Source organism: Megascapheus bottae, chromosome 8, assembly GCF_031878675.1.
Source record: "Megascapheus bottae isolate mThoBot1 chromosome 8, mThoBot2.hap1, whole genome shotgun sequence".
Classification (NCBI taxonomy): domain Eukaryota; kingdom Metazoa; phylum Chordata; class Mammalia; order Rodentia; family Geomyidae; genus Megascapheus; species Megascapheus bottae.
This window is the reverse complement of record NC_143516.1, coordinates 44,976,750-44,999,681: the sequence shown is the minus strand read 5'-3', so window position 1 is coordinate 44,999,681 and position 22,932 is coordinate 44,976,750. Positions and strand designations below refer to the sequence as shown.

Sequence of the window (22,932 nt, the reverse complement as noted above, 5' to 3'; positions counted from 1 at the left end):
TAGAGCTCTACCCTTGAGAAAGTCCAAGGACAGTGCTTAGGTCCTGAGCTCAAGCCCAGGACTGGCAAAAGAAAAAAAAACAAAACAAAACAAATGGGGGTAGAAGAGGTAGAAGAAAATATATTTGCCAAGGATGACTTTCCTACCTGACATACTCTGAGAGCTTGGTCCAAGACAGTTTTGGTATCAGTGTCGTAGTCTGGGCAGGGCAGCATGGCTCGGCTAAGATGTGCCTGTAGCAGGAGATGTGCTTTGGTATGAGGGCTGTCGAATGAATGAGGATTTACTTCAATAGGAAGACATTTTGCTAGTTCACTGTTCATGTGGTCTTCATTGTGTCTTACTGGCAAATCTGTATATTCTTCTGCATCCTAAAAAACATAACAATCATGTACTTTCAAATTTTACCTACTAACTTAAAACACAGTTTAGGAAAAATAGAAATAACAATTTGCCTTAGAATTCTGCATTGTTCTATTCTATCATTAAATCATAAGCAAAAGCCAGAACTATGTAATATATCCAATAGACACGATACACTATTGCATCTACATAGGTAATATAAACCATACGACTATTGGCATGACACATTTTTATATGCAATTTTATACACTACAATCTCCTTCCTCCCACAGAGAGATCAATTCCATCAGGAGTCTTAGCTTCCATACATTTCTGAAATTGTAGACATCTTTCTGACAAGAGTATAAAACAGAATTCAAAGACGTATATTTTAAATATAGATATTTCTACATGCAACCAACTGCTTCATATGGTGTTTAGGAAACAGTGATCTGTTCCAATGCTAGAGGAAAAAATTAGTTGTGAACAATTTATCTGATCTCTCTCATAGTGTATATAAAGTCTTTCTAAACTAAGTGTTCTCTGGGCTCTTTGATTTTTCTCTCTATGCATATATATATATATACAATTTTTATTAAAAATACTTTTTTCCAGTCCTGGGTCTTGAACTCAGGGCCAGAGCACTGTTCTTGGGCTTTCTCAAGGCTAGAGCTCTTCCACTTAAGCCACAGCACCATTTCTGGCTTTTTTTCTTTTTTTTTCGAGGTAATGTATAGAGGGCTTACAGGAACATTCGACAGATAGAAGGTACATTACTTCTGACACACTGATACCCCTTCTCATGATTTTGTTCTTATTGCCCTCTCCCAAGCCCCTCCCAATCATCTTGTTTCCCCCCCTTCTCTTTCCTATTTCAAACAAACAATTGTATATACAATATAGGGGATAACAAAGTCAGATACAGTAACAATATGAGATTAAGCAAAGGGCAACAAAGGAGAAGAGAAATAACATAGTACATTAAGAACAACAATCCATATCCTAGAGATCCTTTCATTTAGTCTCATCCTATATGACCTTATGTATCTAGGTTTTGTGCTATTGTAATTCTCTGCTAGGAGAGTCCTAGATGTGTACTAATTATTACAAATGAGGGAAACCACTGGGCCTATGTTCCTTTGGGTCTGGCTTACTTCACTTAATATGATTTTTTTCAAGTCTTTCCATTTCCTTACAAATGGGGTGATGCCATTTTTTCTGATGGCAGCATAAAATTCCATTGTGTATAAGTACCACGTTTTCTTGACCCAATTATCTACCGAGGAGCATCTGGGTTGGTTCCATATCTTTGCTATGGTAAATAGTGCTGCAATGAACATCTTCATGCTAGTGGCTTTAGTATGTCCTTGTTTCTGGACTTTTGGGTAAATGCCAAGTTGTGGAATTGCTGGGTCATAGGAGAGCGCTATGTTTAGTCTTTAGAGGAATCTCCATACTGCTTTCCATAGTGGTTGAATGAGTTTACACTCCTACCAACAGTGTAGTAGTGATCCCTCTTGATCACATCACTGATGTGATATGGAGGAATGGAACCCAGGTCTTCAAGCATGCTAGGCAAGTATTCTACCAGCAAGTCAAACTCCCGGGGCCTTAAAAATATATTTTAAAGTTTCTTACAGAAAGATAAGGATGAAGATAATTTAAGGTGAAGATCTTAATTGAAAGAGGAGTGATTCTTCTTATAAGAAATACTCTTAAGAAGGCTTACTACTGGGCTGGGAGTTTGGCCTACTGGTAGAGTGCTTGTCTAGCATGCACGAAGACCAGGGTTTGATTCCTTGGTATCACATACACAGAAAAAAACTGTCAGTGTTGTGGTTCTAGTGGCAGAGCTCTAGCCTTGAGAAAGCCCAAGGATAGCCTTGAGCTCAAGCCCCAGGACTGGCAAAGAAAAAAAAAAAGGTTTACTGCTATATCACATTTCAAATATAAGTTATATCTTCATTGATTTTACTATTACTGTACTATCAAATTAACTCATTAGTAAATGATTAAACTTATATTTGGTAAGTCAGGTCTTTTACATTATTAAATTCAACACAGGCAACACAGGCAACATTGCTGATCTTCAAAGGAGTTGATATGTGTTTTATAAATTTTTATATAATATCAAATTAATATTACTGTTAAAATAATTTTCATCGTTAAGCAGGTTTCTTCAGAAATGGTTATTTTATTCAGCATCCTACCTTGTCTTCTAATAGTGTTTAAATGAAAGGCAATCTAAAGAATGTGGTCGAAAGAGACTCACTTGTAAATCTTTGTTTACAGCCATTTAAGTAGTTTACTTAAAATACAATGATTGTATTATTATTGTTCAATTACATTTATATGTTTGAGAGACAATGTGTTTATAATATGGGAGATAGTCAAATTTTTTCTTGAACTAGAGATTTGATATTGTGGGCTTTTGCGCTAATATTCAATTAAATTTCTTTTAAAAAAACCATAATAATTAAATGTTCAAAAATTATTCTGGTGGGTGAGATGAAATATGTTCTTTTCAGTGGAACTAATTCAAAATATTATGGAAAGGGAAAATTAAGTTATTCATTCCACAAACCTGGCACAACTTTTCGGAAGGAAAAATTATATTACTTTGAAACCTGACAGGGTTTCCTGGTTAAAACTCGAGTGCCATGAACCACTAAGATGAAACAAAATATTATTGCTTTAGATCAATGAATAAAAATATTTTCTTCTCTCCCTCCTTCCCTCCCTCCCTTCCTTCCTTCTTTCTCCTTTCTTTTGTTCTTTTTTTCTTTTTGTTGTTGTTGTGAGGGTGTGAAGGTTGGTTTGACTATGGAGTCCAGAAGCAGAGCTTAAATGAATACTGACTAGAGACACACAACTGCTACTTAATCCTCAATTGCTCTGCCAGCCTCTCTTGTGAAACCCAAGATCCTTGATTGCTGGAATTTCATTTCACAGTTTTTCTAAGCTCTTTAGAATGTGGCATGCTTGTTTTACCCCTTAGTTCTTTTACTCCTTAAGTATTTTATTTTGGCTTTTTAAAAATATACACTGAGGACATACACATACACACACACACACATACACACACACACACACACACACACACACACACTCAGTTTAGAAAAGCAGTAATCTCAAGATAAGCAGAGGAAAAATAATCAAAATCTTTGCTTAAAACAAACTGGCAAGCAAAAACTCTTTCTAGCCACTTTTTCCCCCAGTAGGACACTCTACTTCCAAATTACTCCTCTAATTTTAAACAACCTGTCTAGTTAATTTCCTGTGTGTGATCACTGACTCAAAGTGAGGTTCATTTTCTTATCTACATCATGTAGGTAATTAAAGGAAATTGAAAGTGGGTAGTGAAGCTTTTATGCAACTAGGATTGAAGCTGAAAGGAGGGCAGTGAGGTCAGGGGAGTCCATTATATTCTTATGACAGAGGCTGGTCTGTCTGCCCTGTCCTTGTTTATTTTGTGGAGGCTGGACAGACTACTAAGTGCAAATCTGTATCTCTGATTTGCCCAGCTGTCCTTGAATAAAGACATCTTCCCCTACAAATGCTAAATGACAGTGATTGACAATCTATGATGAACTCTGCTTGTAACCCCCTGCTACTGTTTTTGATTACAAAAGAAAAAAAAACAGAATAAAGAAACATCTTTCATAATCACATCAAATGGTCCCTGCTGTTCACTCAATACTTTTCATTTTGTTTCCCTTTTCATTACAAACCTCAATCTGTTCTACAAATGCCACAAACTCATCTACTGCACATAAAGCAAAAAGCAAAAATAATATGTCTGCTACTACATTTTGCTCATAAATTTATAGTGGCTTTTAGTTTATAGGAGATATACATTCCTACACAATAGTTTATTCATGTTATGTGCATTACTTGCTATTTTCCTAAGAACACACAGTAGTCTGTGCTTCAGTGGCCAGCCAGCACCTGGATTACTTAGGGCACCGGCAGTTTTACTTTACATGTAAATCTTACTTGGACTCCTGGCCCTTAAATACAACTTTACCTTTTAGATTTGCTAAATAATGATTAAATACTTAGAATGTGCATAGGCTTTTTCTTTACTGAAAGTATACGAACAAATGAATGTTGTTTGAGTATGTCTCTCCCAAGTGTAGTAACTATAAGAGAACTTTACCTAAGCAAATTATGGAGAGGTGAGGAAAGGCAGCCAGTGAGGGTTCATGCTTGGCCTCCTATCAACACTATGTAACAATAATCTAGTACTTCCGTGTTGCTGCACACATCACTGCCTATAGTGAACTCACTAAACTGCAAGATAAGAGGGTGCTTGTACAGTGCAGATGGCAGCCTGATCAATGTGAGAGACTAAAGAAGCTTTATGCTATAACTTAATCTCTGTCATGGGAAAAGTAAAACTTATAAAGTTAATGAGTTCTAGACTTTAAGTAGTACTTGATTAATTTGTAACATTCTGAGGTGCTAAAACAAACCAAAATTAGTTTCTCACATTCCAGTGCTGTCTTTTGGCCACTGAAGCTTTAGAAAAAACTGTTTCAGTAAATTTCCCTGATAGGAACCCCACTCAATTTCTGTGCCTTCTGAGGTAGTAAGTTAATGGGATGCACTGTGTTTTATAACAATATTTGAAAGTCATCAGGAACCTACTAACCCAGGTCTGTGTATGTCAAGTGATTAGAAAATAGATCTCATATTATCTTTGTCCATGAATTCAAATGGCCTTTTATTCAATTGCTTATTAAAATGTAGCATAACTTTCTGCTTATATTACTAAACATATATAACTGCTATTGTTTTACCTTAGTTTGAATGATGTACTTAAACTGTGAAAGTCATATATTATCATATGCACAAAATAAGCTTCTAAAATAAAACTCAAGAGACTAAGATGGTTTCTATAGTGCTCACAAAATTCAAGTTAAGATCTAGGAATAAGCTTAATATTCCAGTTTAAAGAAAAAAGTAAAACTAAGATTCTAGGTAAGGAAATACTTATTGCAAAATAATAAAGCTAAGAACTAGTTAATCAAACAATAACCTATTGTTTTTCAATAACCATGTAATTTATTTCACTATAAAAGTATCAACATAATTACATGCAGATGGAAAAATATAAATACTGATGAATATTATAATTTTCATAAGATCTATGTGTATAACTTCCAGGGCTTATGTGAGTCTGATTTGTATCAATGTCTTAAACTTATAGGCATATGTTAGGCCTCCAAGAAATTTAGGGCAAGCACAGAACCATTTGCCAAAAATAAATAAGAATAAGAAATAACATTTTATTCTTTCCATTGTAAGAAGGACCACCTGGTTGACAGCTGGATTTTAAGGGATCTTACAATAGTGGGTACCAGCAGGTCTGTTGTACTTAAAATAATTTCAGTGGTAAGAATTCCATCAGAAACTTCTATTTTCCAGGATTTATAGCTAAGTCCTTAAAAAATTGCTCTTTGATGAAACTTGAAAAAAAGTCCTCAGTTTTCAAGGATACAATAAAATGCCTTAGAGCTTAACAATGTTTAGATATTTTCCTTTGAAGAAATATAAATCTTGAGGCTATCATGTTTGAATCCTAAAAGGAGAAACTGAGATAAATGATAATATGTAATAATTAAATAAAGGTAAAAGCAACAGTCTACAATCTAACCTTAAAAGTAAAATAAATTTTTTTCTTATCGTACTTCTGCTTTTGAACTCCACATACATATTTCTAGAAGGGGCTTTCTAATTTTGTATGTGTATAAGCACTGAGAATATATCAAACAAAACAAAGGAATAAACACTCAAGAGAAAAAAGATTAAAGCACAGTAGTAAAGTACAACTAACCTATTCAATATCTACTGAAGAGTCATAGTATAAGAAGCAAGGAATATATCTAGAAAATTATAAAAAGATTAAAAATTAAAATACTGAGATAAGCTAATATATGAGGTGTATCAGAAGGTAAGACAGGATTATTGACAAATGAAACTGTTAAGTGTGACTGAAGCTGAGTTAAGGGTATTTTAAGAGGGTGCTGAGCCATGGTGAATGGATGCAGGTCAGATCCATTTTCCAGTTGGGAATAATAAGCAAACTGTTCACGTTGAGAATGTCTAGCATATGGTTAAAGACAACAGTAAGATGTTTAATCAGGAAAAAGGGGAGGAACTAACTTGTAGGAGTTTAACTGAAGATGCTAATAAGAGAAGTGACATTGTGGAGGGTCTCTGCAGCTAGTAAATGGTCTTCTACTATGTATATATTTATAGCTAGTGGAGAGAAGAAATGATACTTTAAAAAATTGTATTTTATTGTCAGGCTAATGTATACAGGGGTTACAGTTACATTTGTCAGGTAATGGGTACTTTAATTCTCCAACTTCAATACCCCTTCTCATGTTTTTATGCTTTTAAATGCACTCACTGATAAGGGTGATCTGGTAGATTAAACAGGCAAGAGAAACTAAGATTGGAAGTCCCCCACCACCCCCGAGGAGACCAATTAGTACAATTGTTTGGGAATGGGATAATGAATAAACTTTTTTTCCCCAAAAGGATGAATCTGAAAACAAATTATAAACAAAGGACTGAATAAACTTGATAACTGGCTTAATATGTGAAACTGGAGAGAAGGAAAGGAAGAGTTGAAATCAAGACTGGCGACTATGCTATGGGACTGGTCTACTTAGAAAGAAGATTTAAAATTGTAACACTTTTGGTGCAGTTTCAGAAAGTGAGTACACAGTAAAGGAGATAATCAAGAAAGAGGATATGACAATATGATTGGAAGGGGTGGGAAGAGAGAAGGGGTATCAATGTTCTCAAAGTAATGCACCTACTACCTGACAAATGTAACTGTAATCCCTCTATACATTACCCTGACAATAAAATACAATTAAAAAAGAAAAGAGGAGAATGACGAAGGCACACGCTAAATGAGGATCCAATGACAAAGCATGCATATGAGAAAGAACTGGATAAGATATGAGTGTCAAAGCTAGCAGTAGAGTGCTTGCATAATGTGCACAAAGAAGACCTGGGTTTGATTCCTCAGTACCACATACATAGAAAAAGCCAGAAGTGGAGCTGTGGCTCAGGTGGTAGAGTTCTAGCCTTGAGAAGCACAAAGAGAGTGCTCAGGCCCTGAGTTCAAGCTCCACGACTGGCAAATATATATATATATATATATATACTTATACATATATATGTATATTTATTAGATATGTGATATCCAAATATCTTATTCCATTCTGAGGGTTATTTTTTTCACTTTCTTGAATATACAATTTGCAGTAAAAGAGAATTTAATTCTTATGAAGTTCAATCTATTCTTTTTGCATTTCTTATAGTTTTGGCATTAGAACTAAACAGCCTAACCTATCCCAAAGAGACAAAAATTTACACCTGTGTTTCTTTTTCTTTTTGCTAGTCCTGGGGCTTGAAGCTAGGGACTGGGCACTATCCTTGAACACATTTTGCTCAAGGTTAGTGCTCTGGCCCTTGAGCCACAGTGCCACTTCCAGCTTTTTCTGTGTATGTGGTTCCAAGGAACAGAACCCAGGGCTTCATGCATGCTAGGCGATCACTTTACTAGTAGGTCACATTGTGCTTTCTTCTGGACTCTCAAGTCTGTTTCCTGGATGTATTGTCTATCCTGCACCACTTCCACAGTTTGAATTATTGTTGCTTTCAAGTAAACTTTGAAATCAAGAAATGTGAATCTTTCAAATTTGTCCTTTTTTGTCAAGATCCTTTTAACTTTACTCTGGGATTCTTGTATTCCCATGTGAATTTAAATGAGTTTCTCAACTTCTGCACAGGCTTTATTTTAATACAGACTGTAATAATTATGAATGACTACGAATATATTGCTAACTTAAAAATAAGTCTTTCTGATTTAAAGATATGGGATATTCACTGTGAATGTTTCATAGATGCCTTTTCTGAGGAACTCTTCTCCTCTTCCTTTTTTTTTTTTTTTTGGTAGATCATGGGGTTTGAACTTGGCACTGTCCCTGAACTATTCTGCTCAAGGATATCACTCTACCACTTGAGCCACAGTGTCACTTTTGGTTTTCTGATAGTTAACTGGAGATAAGAGTCACAGACTTTTATGTCTGGGCTGGTTTCAAACTGTGATCCTCAGATCTCAGCCTCCAGCATGAGCCACTGGTGCCTGCTCTTCTGCTCCTACTTCCTACTTTGTTGAACGTTTCCATCATCAGTCAGTGAGGATTGTTTTTTCATTTATTTTCCTGTACTCAATAGGTAATCATGTAATTGTCTTTTATTGCTTTAATATGTCAACTATATTAATTGCTTTTTGGATATTAAGTCAACATATTCACAGGATAGATCTCACTTGAACAGTGCATGTTCTCTTTTTTCTATGCTGTTAAGATTTGGTTTGGTTTGCTAACATTCTGCTGAAAAGTTTTGCATCTATATTCACAAGTGATTTTATCTGATTTTGGTGTCAGTGTAACAATGGCAAGTGCTCTGTTTTTTGTTGGTTTTCTGGGGGGTTGTTTTTGGTGCTATTCCTGGGGCTTGAACTCATAGCCTGGGCACTGTCCATGAGCTTTTGTGTTCAAAGCTAGTGCTCCAACACTTGAGTCCTAGTATTACTTATTGCTCTTTTCGTGGTTAACTGGAGTTAAGAGTCTCATGGATTCTCCTTCTTAGACTAGCTTTGAACCTTGATTGTCAGATCTTGGCCTTCTGAATAGTTTGGACTGGAGGCATGTTACTGGCACCTGACTTATGTCTTTCCTTCTCAGAATGTCTGGCAGAATTCATCAACCATCAGAACCTAATCTCTTGTTATAGGTTTACTCAGATAACTTCTTTTTGAGTCACTTTTTTCAGTTTATATTTTAGAAATATAAACTGAAACTAAGTTAGGTATTTTTTTTTTGTCAGTCCTGGGCCTTGAATTCAGGACCTGGGTACTGTCCTTGGGCTTTCTCAAGGCTAGAGCTCTACCACTTGAACCACAGCACCATTTCTGTCTTTTTCCCCCCCATGTATGTGGTACATACATAGGAATCGAACCCATGTCTTCGTGCATGTGGGGCAAGCACTCCTACCACTAGGCCAAACTCCTGGCCAGTTAGGTATATATATTAACATTCCTTGTAATTCCTTTAACTTTTCTAAAATTGGTAGTGATGTCCCTTGTTTTATTCTTATTTCAGCAAGTTGATGCTTCCTTCTTGTTTTCTAATTCTTGATGTATTTTAGTGAATTTTTTGCTTTATGCACTTGGAATTTAAGACTTATGGATGAATCTGCTCAACACTGGTATACATTCTTTTTTTGGGGGGGGGGGATCATTGGGCTTGAACTCTGCTTGGGCTCAAGGATTCCACCCTACCTCTGGGCCTGAGCATTGTCCCTGAGCTCTTCAACTCAAGGTTACCAGCATACCCTTGGGCCAAGCCCCACTTCCCTTTTTCTAGAGGTTAATTGGAGACAAGAGTCTCAGGTCCTTTTGCGACTGCCTGGTTTTGAACTCTGACCTTTAGATCTCAGCCTCCGGAGTAGCTAGGAGTACAGGCATGAGCCACAGTGGCCCCCTACAACTGGTATACATTCTTTTTTTGTTGTTGTTCTACTTTGGGAAAAGAATAACTTTAATTTGAAGTTGTATTTTACAATTACAATGTAAACTATTTGATAAATGATTATGAGATAATTTGTTAATTTGAAAATTAACTGAAATCACACATTTTTATGTGCTACAATATAATTAACTCACCTAAGAATTAAATATCAAACAACTTAAACAAAATTTCAATATTCAATTGATTGTACAGTAGGTAAGCTTTTTATGCAAATGAAGTAAGCAAACACAATGGAAAAAATAATACATCTGACATAACCATTGGAATGCTGAATGCACATATTCACATATACTCTCAAAAGATCAACTGGAGCTGGGTGTCTGGGCTTCTGCTATAATCCTACCTATTCTATTTCTTTTTTTTTTCATTTTTTTATTATTGAGGTAATGTATAGAGGGCTTACAGTGACATTCGACAGATAGTAGGTGCATTACATAACAAACACTGATACCCTTTCTCATGTTTTTGTCCTCATTTCCCTCCCCCCATCCCCTCCAAGTCATCTTGTTTCCTCCTCTTCCCTTTCCCATTTCACATAAACAAATAAATGTACATACAATGCAACAAATAACAAAGTCAGATATAGTAACAATATGAGATTAACCAAATGGCAACAAAGGAGAAGAGAAATAACATAGTACATTAGAACAACAATCACTCTTGTTTCCATATCCTAGAGGTCCATTCATTTAGTCTCATCCTATATGACCTTATGTACCTAGGTTTTGTGCTATTGTAATCCTCTGCTAGGAGAGTCCTAGGTGTGTACTCATTATTACAAATGAGGAAAACTATTGAGCCTATGTTCCTTTGGGTCTGGCTTACTTCACTTAATATGATTTTTTTCAAGTCTTTCCATTTCCTAACAAATGGGGCAATGCCATTTTTCTGATGGCAGCATAAAATTCCATTGTATATAAATACCACATCTTCTTGATCCAGAAACAAGTCCAGAAACAAGGATATAATAAAGCAACCGGTATACAATCTTGATAGACCAGCCTTTTTACTGTTATGAGACATTCTCCTTATTTAAATTTAAAGAAGCGTTATTTTGCTTGGCATAGGTATGGTCAATGACAATATTATCTAGTTCTTCTGTTTGAGCTCTCACTATGGAATATAACCCTGTAAGTAAGGTAGGATGGGCTTATCAGCTCCAGTATTCTTGGCCTGTGAAATCTGGAGGAGAGCTTTTATTCTGAGTGGAGGATGAGAGGAATAAAGGAGACTGACCTTCTTGGCCAACAATGGATTAGAACTTCTGCAAGAGCTGATGCTGGCTGCCAGCTCAATGGGGCACTTTCAAGTATATCTTATTGCTTTCCTACACAATAATCCCTACTTTAAAAAAAAAAAAGTAGGGGGCTGGGAGTTTGGCATAGTGATAGAGTGCTTTCCTAGCATGAACGACAACCCAAGTTTGATTCCTAGATACCACATATATAGAAAAGCCAGAAGTGGTGCTGTGGCTCAAGTGATAGAGCACTAGCCTTGAGGAAAGCCCAAGGACAGTGTTCAGGCCCTGAGTTTAGTCCTCAGGACTGCCCCTCCTCCCCAAAAAAGTGGAAGGTATCTTTGGAAAACATGACCTATATTTTGGTTTCTGCAGAAGCTTAAGAAAAAATACACAATTCTGTAAGGGCTTAAAAGAAAAACATTTTTAACATAAGGAAGTGACTATGAAAACTGGAAGTTTTTATATGCTTTAAAAATATTGTACATGATTTTTTGCTAAAAAGTAATATAAATTAAACCCCATTATACTTTGGTACACATAATTTTATTAGAATTTTTTTTGTCAAAGAATTACTACAGATTTGTAGACTGTGTTCTAAAGTTAAAAAGTTGTTTTATGGGCCAGGAATTTGGCCTAGTGGTAGAGTGTTTGCCTCGCGTGCAGGAAGACCGGGGTTCAATTCCTTGATACCACATACATGGAAAAGTCGGAAGTTGTGCTGAGGCTCAAGTGGTACATCACTAGCCTTGAGGAAAGCCCAAAGACAGTGCTCAGGCCCTGATTCATTCCCCAGGACCAGGGGGGAAAAAAAGTTAAGACGAAGGTCTAAATTTTGTGGAACATAAAAACAAGTTAACTTTTTCACACAGATTTTAGATTTCATTTCTTTTTATCAGACTCTGAGATGTATTATTTTAAATTCCCAAGTGTCAGCTTTGATTTCCCATTTGTAATTTTTTGGTTTGTCATTTGACTTCTTTATTGAATCTCAGCAACATTTCTCCTATTTAGGTATCTTGAAAGGGAATTTATGCTTTCTCAACTGTCGATTGCTTAGAATCAGCATAGTATCTTTTCCAGTAGACTTTCTATTTCTAGTATATCAGTACTTTAAAAACAAATTCTAGAAAGAGAGAAGTGACATTCTCTGGATTCGGCTTCATTTCCTAATGCAATATTTTTTTTCTTTTTCTGGACTTGGAGCTTGAACTAAGGGCCTGCATACTGTCCCTTGAGTCTCTTAAGCTCTTACTCAATGGCAGTGATTTATCACTTGAGCCATAGTTCTACTTCTGGCTTTTTTTTTTTTTTTTGCCACTTAATAGGAGATAAGAATCTCATGGATTTTCCTGTCCAGGCTGGCTTTGAGCTGTGATCCTAAGATCTCACCCTCTTGAGTAGCACGTATTACAGGTGTGAGCTGCTGACACCCAGCTGATTATATGTTTTTTTTTTGTTGTTGTTGGTTTTTTTTTTTTTTGCCAGTCCTGGGCTTGGGCTCAGGGCCTGAGCACTGTCCTTGGATTTTCTCAAGGCTAGAGCTCTACCACTTGAGCCGCAGCACCACTTCCGGCTTTTTTTCTATGTATGAGGTACCAAGGAATCGAACCTGGGTCTTCATGCATGCTAGGAAGCACTTTAACCACTAGGCCAAACTCCCGGCCCCTGTTGTTTTTGATTTAAAAAATAAATCTTTTCTTTCCATGCACTGCTAACTGTTAATAATATCACCTGAATTTATCTTGAAGCCCAAATTCATTTCTTGAAGAGAGACATGATGATAGATCACACAATAGGATAAGGTGCCACAGGTTTATCATACGTGGGGGAAGCATAAGCTTAAACCTTGAAAAACAGACTAGACACACATTTAAAACCAACAGAACAACAACACAACAATAAGAACAAACTTCAACCAACTGCCACTCAGAAACTGAAGGCTTGTGTTTAAGTGGATAGGCTGGACATTCGATTTAGAATCTAGTATTGTTAGCTTTAGGCCTTGTTTGTAAAAATTACATCCTTTATGTTATTAACCCACAAAAATCAAGCACTCTCTAATTCATAGTTACTGATACACTGGCTCCTAGGTAAACTTTTAATAAGTTTTATTTAAAGACAACAAGGAAAAATAGAGATTTTCACTGCCAGATGTCTCGGAAGATCCCATTTGGATTTGAGCTACTTAAATTTGCAATCATGTATTTATACATCTAACAGAGCTTCTGTTTCTCCCAGAATCAGAAAATTAACTAGCTTTGTAGCATCTTTCTTGATCTGCCACCCGTGCCCTGAGGATTAGAGACTCCACCTGAGCTTGTTTTACAAGCATAACAGAAAAAATTAATCTCTGCTGGCAGCGCTCCCACTGGGATACTGATGAATAATGATATCCCTCCTTTGCTGCCCTCTCAGTCCACTAGAAAAGCCACTCTAACCCGGCAACGTGGAAACTGCTGAAACCATTCCAGCTGTGGATTAGCAGACAGTCAAGCATCCATCTGCTCTGTGTGAATGAAGAGAAAGCAAACATGCATTCTCATGACTAAAGTCATATCCAAACCCCAGAGCATCATACATGTGCATGTGAGTGTGAACACATGCGTACACACACACACATATATATATATGCACATATATAAATAAATAAAGTTGGCAAGCACATACTGCCTGCTAAACTAAATCTTCAATTTAGTGAGCCTTTCCTTGGTTCCTTAAACACTGGAAGACAAAGTACATGCTTAGGAATTGTATACTATAGCTCTTGAGTTTGGTATTCATTTGGGCTAATGAACTAGAAATTATACTTCTAGACCTCCATATGAGAATATATCTGGCATACATACATTTCATAAACTAGATATGTTTAACAAGTGGCTCTATTTTAATGATACATTGGTATGGTTGATGTTTCTGAAATCTGATTTCTTTGAAAAGAAAACTATTTCTTTGGTCTACAAATAACAGAATTGCACTGACTGTTCTATAATTTATTTACTTATTTATTTATTACACGTGTGTTGGAGATTGAACCTACTCATATATGCCAAATGTGTGGTTTATGGTTTGTCACTGTGTGACATCTAGTCCTATCAACTTTGTACTAATGAGCTCTTTAGTAATTTAATAATATCCACAGTGTAATGATGATTGATGTTTTTAATGACAGTCTCCACACTCCCGAAGATATGTAGGTCATTTATCAAATATAAAACTATTCTAAATGTATTTCATGTGCTAAATTCTTTGAATTATGAAATTCATACGATATACATGCAGAAACTGCATTGATAGAAATGTTTTACATGGGCTGGGAGTGTGGCCTAGTGATAGTGTGTTGACCAAGCATGCATGAAGCCATGGGTTCAACTCCTTGATACCACATACACAAAAAAAGCTGGAAGTGGCACTATAGCTCAAGTGGTAGAGTATTAGCCTTGAGAGAGTCCAAGGATGGTACCTAGGCCCTGAGTTCAAGTCCCAGGACTGTCAATTTAAAAAAAAGATCCACAAAGAAATGGCTCGGAGTATAGCCTACTGGTAGAGTGCTTGCTTAGCATGCATAAAGCCTTGGTTTTGATTCCTTGGTAGAACATACACAGAAAAAGCTGGAAGTAGTGCTGTGGCTCAAGTGGTAGAGTGCTAGCCTTGAGATAGCCCAGAGACAGTGCTTAGACCCTGAGTTTAAGTCCTAAGATTAGTTAAAAAATATTTTAAATAGGCTGGGATTTTGGCCTAATGTTAAGAGTACTTGCCTAGCATGAACGAAGGCCTGGGTTCAATTTTTCACTACCACATACATAGAAAAAAGCTAGAAGTGGTGCTGTGACTCAAGTGGTAGAGCTCTAGCCTTGAGAAAAGTTCAAGGAAAGTGCTCAGGCCCTGAGTTCAAGCCCCAAGACTGGCAAATATATGTATATATATATATATCATATATCACATATCTCTAGTTAATGATTAAATAAAAACACTGCTTTTAAGTTTTAGTCCAGTATCACCAACAACATTTTTTTGTGGGTTCAAGGGAGAATTTATCTTTTGTTTTTCCCAATTTGCCTTCTTTCCTCCTGTTTAAAACTGTGAAAGCAGGCTCAAAGTTGGCAGGGCAGAGCAACTTCATCCTCACACTCACAAGGAGAGTGTCTTTGGGAGGTAATGAAGATTCAATGGAGGTCTTTGGGAGGTAATGAGGATTCAATGGAGTGGGACATCAGTGTTCCTAACTGCACAGAAACAGAATTCTAAACTAGCATACTTGTTCTGCTTTACCTTATCATACCCTTGGTTATGTTAGCATGTAACGAACTTCTCAAACTACAGAATCATGAGAAACATCTGCTTCTTTTTTTCCCCACTCTAAACTCAATCTTTATTTGCTAGGCAAGAATTCTACTTCTTCAACATGGATACAAATAGTTTGCTTTAGAAACAACAACAACCAAGCAAACAAATGACAAAATCAAAAAGCAAGATAGGATGGTGCTTGAACTGTGATCTTCCTATGTTTGCCTCCTGAATATCTTGGTTTACACGCATAAGTCACCATTCCAGGCTTCCACCTCTACTCTGTATTTACCTTTGTAAATTATTTATTTTCATAGCAAATGGAAATGAACCAGAATAACTAGATATTTTTCTTATTATATATTACTTCTTATTAAGATTACTATGTTAATTAGGGAGTATTTTTTTATTTGATAAGGCAAGTAAAATATTTTAACATGAGAATAGGCATATAATAAACAAACCAGAACAAAAATACTTTCTATACTGTTTTTCTTTAAAAAGCCTTATCAGATTTATGGAACTGGAAGTATGGCTCAACTTGGAGCACTAGCTGGGAGTGAAAAAAACTGAATGAGAGTGTAAGGTCTTGAGATTAAGCTTCAGAACTAGCATTTAAAAAGAAAAAGAAAAAAGCTTTATGATGTAAGAGTTTTCAGACATAAGAGTTTACAAATTATTTACAGATGGTTCCTGATTTATAAGAGTTTGACTAAAAATGTTTTCAACTTTATGATGATGTGATGTGAAAGTGATCTGTATTCTGTATATGCCACACAAGAGAACAGAATCTGAACTTTGACTTCTGCACATTCTGGTGACAGTGTAGATAGACAGAAGTGTGGATAAAGTGCTGAGGCCATCCTGACAGGTAAGTCAGACCAAGAACACTCACAAATTACAGTTTAAGGACTTGAAATTTCTCTTGTAAGATTTGAGAAGCAGGGAGTAATAGCAATTGTCCTATGTTTCCCCCCTTCCCTTTCCTATTTCAAAGAAACAAATTAACATATATACAATAAGTAAGATACTGTAACAATATGAAATTAACCAAAGGGCAACAAAGAGAGAAGAGAAATAACAGTACATTAAGAACAACAATCACACAAAATAAAGCTCTTGTTTCCATATCCTAGAGAGCCTTTCATTTAGTCTCATCCTATATGACTGTATGTACCTAGGTTTTGAGCTTTTGTAATCCTGTTAGGAGAGTCCTATGTGTACTAATTATTACAAATGAGGGAAACCATTGAGCCTATGTTCCTTTGGGTCTGGCTTACTTCACTTAATTGATTTTTTTCCAAGTCTTTCCATTTCCTTACAAATGGGGTGATACTGGGACAGATTACATTTTCATTATAGCTAATTCCAAGTTGTACATAAGATTGTTCCTTTCTTGAAGGCAGGGATCATATCTTACTATCATTATTTTTCTTGTACCAAACACAGTGAGTGCTAAAGGTATGTGTTTAAGAATTATCTAACAGGAATAAGATGAAATTCTAAATAAAAAAATATCAAGGACAAACAAGAAACCATAACCACTAAAGAAATCCAAAAATAAACTGCAGTAGAAGAACATAAAATACAAGATTAGAAAAGTGTAGTGAAGAGGAAAAAAATGGACATTTAATCCAACATTAAAAATTGAAGTGGCTGGGTATGGTAGATCACACATGCAATTCCAGCTGCTCAGAAGAGTAGAGACAAGTCTGGGCAACAAGTTAATGAGGCTCCCATCTCAATAAGAAAAATCTGGCTCACACAATTTCAGATACCGGGGTGATTAGAAGGCAGTCTAGACAAGAAGAAGATTTTATCTGAAAAATAGTCTAGAAACAAAAAGGGCTGCAGCAGTCCTTGGTTCAAGTCATAGTGCTTATTACTAAATGTGAGGCCTTGAGTTTGAATTCCTATACTGTCCAAACCCCACAAACATTAAAATGAAGTAATATTTTACCATAATAATATTTTTCCATAGGATACAATGCTTTATAAAGTTTTTATCTGAGTTTCTCTAGTTCATTTCCAGCCTCAGGATCTGGTCACCACTAAATTGTTATACTATAGTTTCGTGGACAAAAATCATGCTTCCAGATCAGGTTAAATGTGATTATGAATTTCCTTTTGAATACATTGACCTACATTCCCCAGTTTCCATGCGTGTGGGACTGCGTGTCTGCCTCTTCCACTGTCATTTCCTTGGTAGATCAGGTCATATTAAAATCTTTAGCATTCAGCAGAATAGCTCTAGTCAATACATGTTTCTTAAAGAGTCACAAGGAAATGGAGGTCCAGCAACACTGAGTGCTCACTCAGTCTGAGAGCATGATTAGTTTACATCTCTTTGCTGAAACCAACACTGGCTCTATTAGTTTCTTGTGACTGGAATTACTCTGGGTCAAAACAGGCCCACATTGAGAATAATACCTCTGGCTTTTATTCCTGTGTTTTACTGTATGATTTCTGTCCAAAAGCCTCTGGTTAGGTCATTGAAGCTTTGAAATTACACTGTTTTCTGGAGCATTTACTGCTCAGAAATTATACTGGTTCCACGAAGAAGGGAAGGAAATAGCTCTTGCATCCTTTCAAGCTATGGTCTGCTACATGGACAGGAATTTAGACTGCAATGGACATCAATATTTATATAGTCTTAGCAGAAATACTTTCTTGACACTGTATTTGTATAAGCACATTTCCTAAAGCTTTGGCCAAGAGGACAAATTTGGGTGACAGTTATGTGCATTCAGTCTTGGTAAGGTAAATGTATCTAGGAATTTATTAATTTCTTTAGTCTTGTGTAATGCATGGTGCTACTTGTAATGGTTGCTTTTTCATCTCTGAGTTTGAGTCTTCTTAGGAAAACTGTTTACCTCTTTGTAAACTAATGCTCATTGTTTCACTGATTTGCATTTTTAAAGTTTCTATTGCATTTATCACTTTGCTGATCTTTAAAAAATTTTCATTTTCTGGCAGTATTGGGGCTTGAACTCAGGGTTTCACATTTGCTAGGCAGTGACTCTACCAGTTGAGCCATGTTCCTAAGTCCTCTGATTTTCATTACTTCTACTAATTTTTGGTTCATTTTGTCCTTGTTTTATTTCTAGTGCCTTGAGATGTAACAACAGATCATTGATTTAAAGTCTTTCTACTTCTGTATTGTGGACTTAGACTATTTAAAAAGTTCCTTCTTACTACTGCTTTCTTTATTATTGAATTTTATTGTCAGAATAATGAATAGAGGTGTTACAGTTACATTTGCCAGGTAATGGGTACATTACTTCTTGAAACGATACCCCTTTTATGTTTTTGTCCTCCTTTCCCTCTCTTGACCCCTCCCAACATCTTGTTTTCCCCCTTCCTTTCCCTATTTCAAATCAACAAATAAATGTATATACAATATACCAGGTAACCAACCCGTTGAAAGACAACAAAGGGAACAAGGGAGTACGAACAAAGAAATATCAGAGAGAAAACTCAGAAAATGCCACAGGATGGGGAAGGCAAAGAATTAGAAGATAGGTATGGTCATTTGTTTCCTAACAGTAGTCAAGTAAGAATATCATTATTAACTACTTTCTTAACATTCATTTATTAATACAATTAAAATAAAATAATAGCTAAAATTTATTATGCACTATAAATGGGCAAAGGCCCATTTGAAGTGTTCTACTAATATGAGTTAATGTTTCTAACGATTTCCTTAAGTACTTCATACAAACTCCAAAGTATTTAGCATAATCAGTACTCTATTAAATATACAAAAATGAGGTTAAATAACTTTTATCAAAGTATAGAAAGTGGGAGAGAAAGGACTTGAGCCTTTAGAGTTTGAGTAAAGTGTTTGGCTCACAGAGCTTAAGGTTACCTGACCAGAAGTGTATCCTCAGTGAATTGACTAGACTATCAATAATGTATCAGTAGATGAGCCAGTACACAAAAATTCTTCATATTAGATTTTTTAGCTGTCAGGGATATGGTATTCAGTTAAAGTTAATCATCTTTCATATGCAGCATGTTTTTTACAATTTAACATAGTTATAAACAAAGGGCTAAGGTGATGGAGCATATATACAAACAGTAGTAAGATAAAAAAATCATGGTTCTCTTTTACATACAATGAATGCTCCTATAAAAGAATCCTCACCTTTTTTGTCATGTAAGGACACAGAGAAAAGATGGAGGTCTAAAAACAGGGATGAAGCTATCACTAGATACTGCACCTGGTGCTATGATCTTACTCTTTCCGGTTTTTAAAACTGTGAAGAATTATATGAAGATGTGCTATTAAAGACATATAATTCATAGTGTTTTTCTGTTGTTGTTGTAGTAGCCTGAATAGGCTAATTTGGATTAAATAATGAATAAGGATGACTATGGCTAGTGGTCTAACAATAACTGGGGAGAAGAAAGAAAAATATATTTTGGCTAAATATAGAAAAATATGGGTGAGAATAAGAAAAACTAATAAAAGTAATTGTGCTGTGTGACTTTCTGCAAAAGGTACTTTTAAAAATTTTTTTGAAAGGTACTTTTAAACATAAAATGTCTCAAGAAGGAAAGGAGATGACAAAAAACAATAACTCACTTTTAAAAATATGTTAACATAATTCACAAAAAAGGAATTTATAATTTTTTTAACCTATCTCAGTAAAGAATATCCTTGAGAATTTGATGGGGATTACACTGAAATTGTATGCCAGTTTTGGAAGTATGACTAAGAAGAGCCAAAGCAATTCCAGGCAAAAAAAAAAAAAAAAAAAAAAAAAAAAAGCAATGCAAGTGGTATTATAATACCGGACTTCAAACTCTACTATAGAGCCATGCTAACAAAAATAGCATGTTATTGGCACAAAAATACACCAGATCAATGGAACAGAACAGAAGATCCAGAGATAAAACCATATATTTCTAGTCCACTTATATTCAACAAAGGAGCTAGAGACATACAGTGGAATAAACATAGTCTCTTTAATTATTGGTGATGGAAAAACTGAGTAGCCACATGCAGAAAACTAAAGGTCGATCCCAGCTTGTCACACGCACAAACATTAACTCAAAATGGATCTAAGACCTCAGTATCAGATCTGAAACTCTGAAACTGCTGCATGACAGAGTAGGAGAGACACCGGAACTCATAGACACAGGCAGGAATTTCCTGAACAGAGGCCCCAGGTCACAACAGATTGGAGAGAGACTCAACAAATGGGTCTACATAAAAATAAGTTTCTGCACAGCTAAAGACATAGCTACTAAAATAGACCACCAACCAACTAGGAAAAGGTATTTACCAACAATACATAAGACAAAGATTTAATATCCAATATCTAGAAGGAACTTAAGAAGCTCATCCCTCCGACCCAACAAGCCAATCACTAAATGGGCAAGGGAACTAAAGAGAGACTTATCAGAGGAAGAGATAAAAATGGCAAAGAAACAAATGAGAAAAAGCTCATTATCCATGGTCATAAAGGAAATGCAAACAAAAACAACTTTGAGATACCACCTTACCCCAAATGGAATGGCCAATATTCTGAATTCAGCCAACAAAAAAGCTGGCAGGGATGTGGAGAAAGAGGAATCCTACTGCACTGCTGGTGGTAATGTAAACTAGTACAATCACTCTGGAAAGCAGTTTGGAGATTCCTCAAAAACTGAAAATAGACCTTCCCTATGAACCAGCCTTACCACACCTGATCATCTACCCTGAGCGTCACGACCCAAGATATGATAAGGACACCTGCTCAGCCATGTTCATTGCTGCATTCTTCATAATAGCCAAGAGATAAAAACAACTCAGATGCCCCAATACAGATCAATGGATACAAAAAATGTGGTACATACATATAATGGAATCCACCAGATGAGATAAAATAATGGCATTCACTGGGAAGTGAATGGAGCTACAGCAAATCATGTTGAGTGAGATAAGCCAAGACCAAAGGAACAAAAGGCATATGGTTTCTTTGATATGTGGGTATTAGATCTAAACAATATAAGAGGGAAGATTCACTTCTCTGAAGAAGAAACAAAAATGGCCTATAGACACATGAAAAAATGCTCAATATCTCTGGTCATAAAAGAAATGCAAATCAAAACAACGCTAAGATTCCACCTCACTCCAGCTAGAATGGCCAGGATCAGGAAAATGAATAATAACAGATGCTGGAGGGGATGTGGCCAGGAGGGATCACTACTACACTGTTGGTGGGAGTGCAAACTCGTTCAACCACTATGGAAAGCAGTAGGGCAGTGCCTCAAAAGGCTAAACATAGAGCTCCCCTATGACCCAGCAATTGCACTACTTGGCATTTACCCAACCATCCAGAAACAAGGGCATACTAAATCCACTAGCACAACAATGTTCATTGCAGCACTATTTACCATAGCTAAGATATGGAACCAATCTAGATGTCCCTCATTTGATGAATGGATCAACAAGATGTGGTATTTGTACACAATGGAATTCTATGCTGCTGTCAGAAAGAATGACATCGCCCCATTTGTTAGGAAATGGAAAGACTTAGAAAAAATCATATTAAGAGAAGTAAGCCAGACTCAAAGGAACTTAGAATGGTTTCCCTCATTTGTCATTATCAGTAGAAACCTCGGGCTCTACTAGCAGAGATTTGCAATAGAGCAAAACCTTGATACATAAGGCCATACAGTATGAAGCTAATTGAAAGGACCTCTAGGATATAGACACAAAAGCCATATAATGAATGATTATTGTCCTTAAGGTACTATGTTATCTCTCATCTCTTTTGCTGTCCCTTGGTTATCTCATATTGTTACAGTATCTCACTTTGTTATTTCCTATATCGGATATATTTGTATTTGGTTTTTTGAAATTGTATAGGGAAGGGGGGAAAAAAACGTGGGGGGTGGGTGGGAAGGTAATGGAGACCAAGACATGTGAAAGGGTATCAATGTATGTGAATTAATGCACCTTCTATCTGGCAAATATCATGTAACCCTTTTATTAATTACAATAAAAAATATCAGAAAAACCAGGGAAGACTCAATACTCAGATATCCCAGGTCATTGACATGAATTTGGAGATATAAATCTATCTACATAGACATATAGTTTATGATAGGATATATATTCTATAGACATATTGATCAATATGTATCTATGACATATGATTCAGCTTAATTTTAATTATGTTCTTAAATTTATGTGCCAGTGATTGCATATAGAGATTTTTTTCTTGAATACTTGATTACTGAACATGACATTTGAAATGTAAAAACTCAGTGTTAATGAAAAGTTTTAATAAAAAAATTCAACCTACCCACATTTAACCTAAAATTTGCAATTCTAATTCATTCACTTATTTATTTTTAGGAATTCTATTGTATTCCCCTAGGTTGTTACATAAGGAAAAAACCTGGTTGTTACTTCTTAACCTACCCGGTTGCATGTCCCTAAGCATCATGAAA

At 35.9% G+C, this 22,932-nt stretch overlaps 1 protein-coding gene across 3 annotated transcripts in view; it reads right to left on the bottom strand.

Moving 5' to 3' along the window:
- The window catches only part of Ascc3 (activating signal cointegrator 1 complex subunit 3), a 246,784-nt gene that overhangs the window by 28,512 nt on the left and 195,340 nt on the right, over positions 1-22,932 (bottom strand). For all 3 annotated transcript variants that reach the window (XM_090338378.1, XM_090338376.1, XM_090338377.1), the window contains one exon: positions 147-371. In XM_090338378.1, the coding sequence (XP_090194504.1) occupies positions 147-371 (225 nt within the window). The remainder of the gene's footprint in view (positions 1-146; positions 372-22,932) is intronic.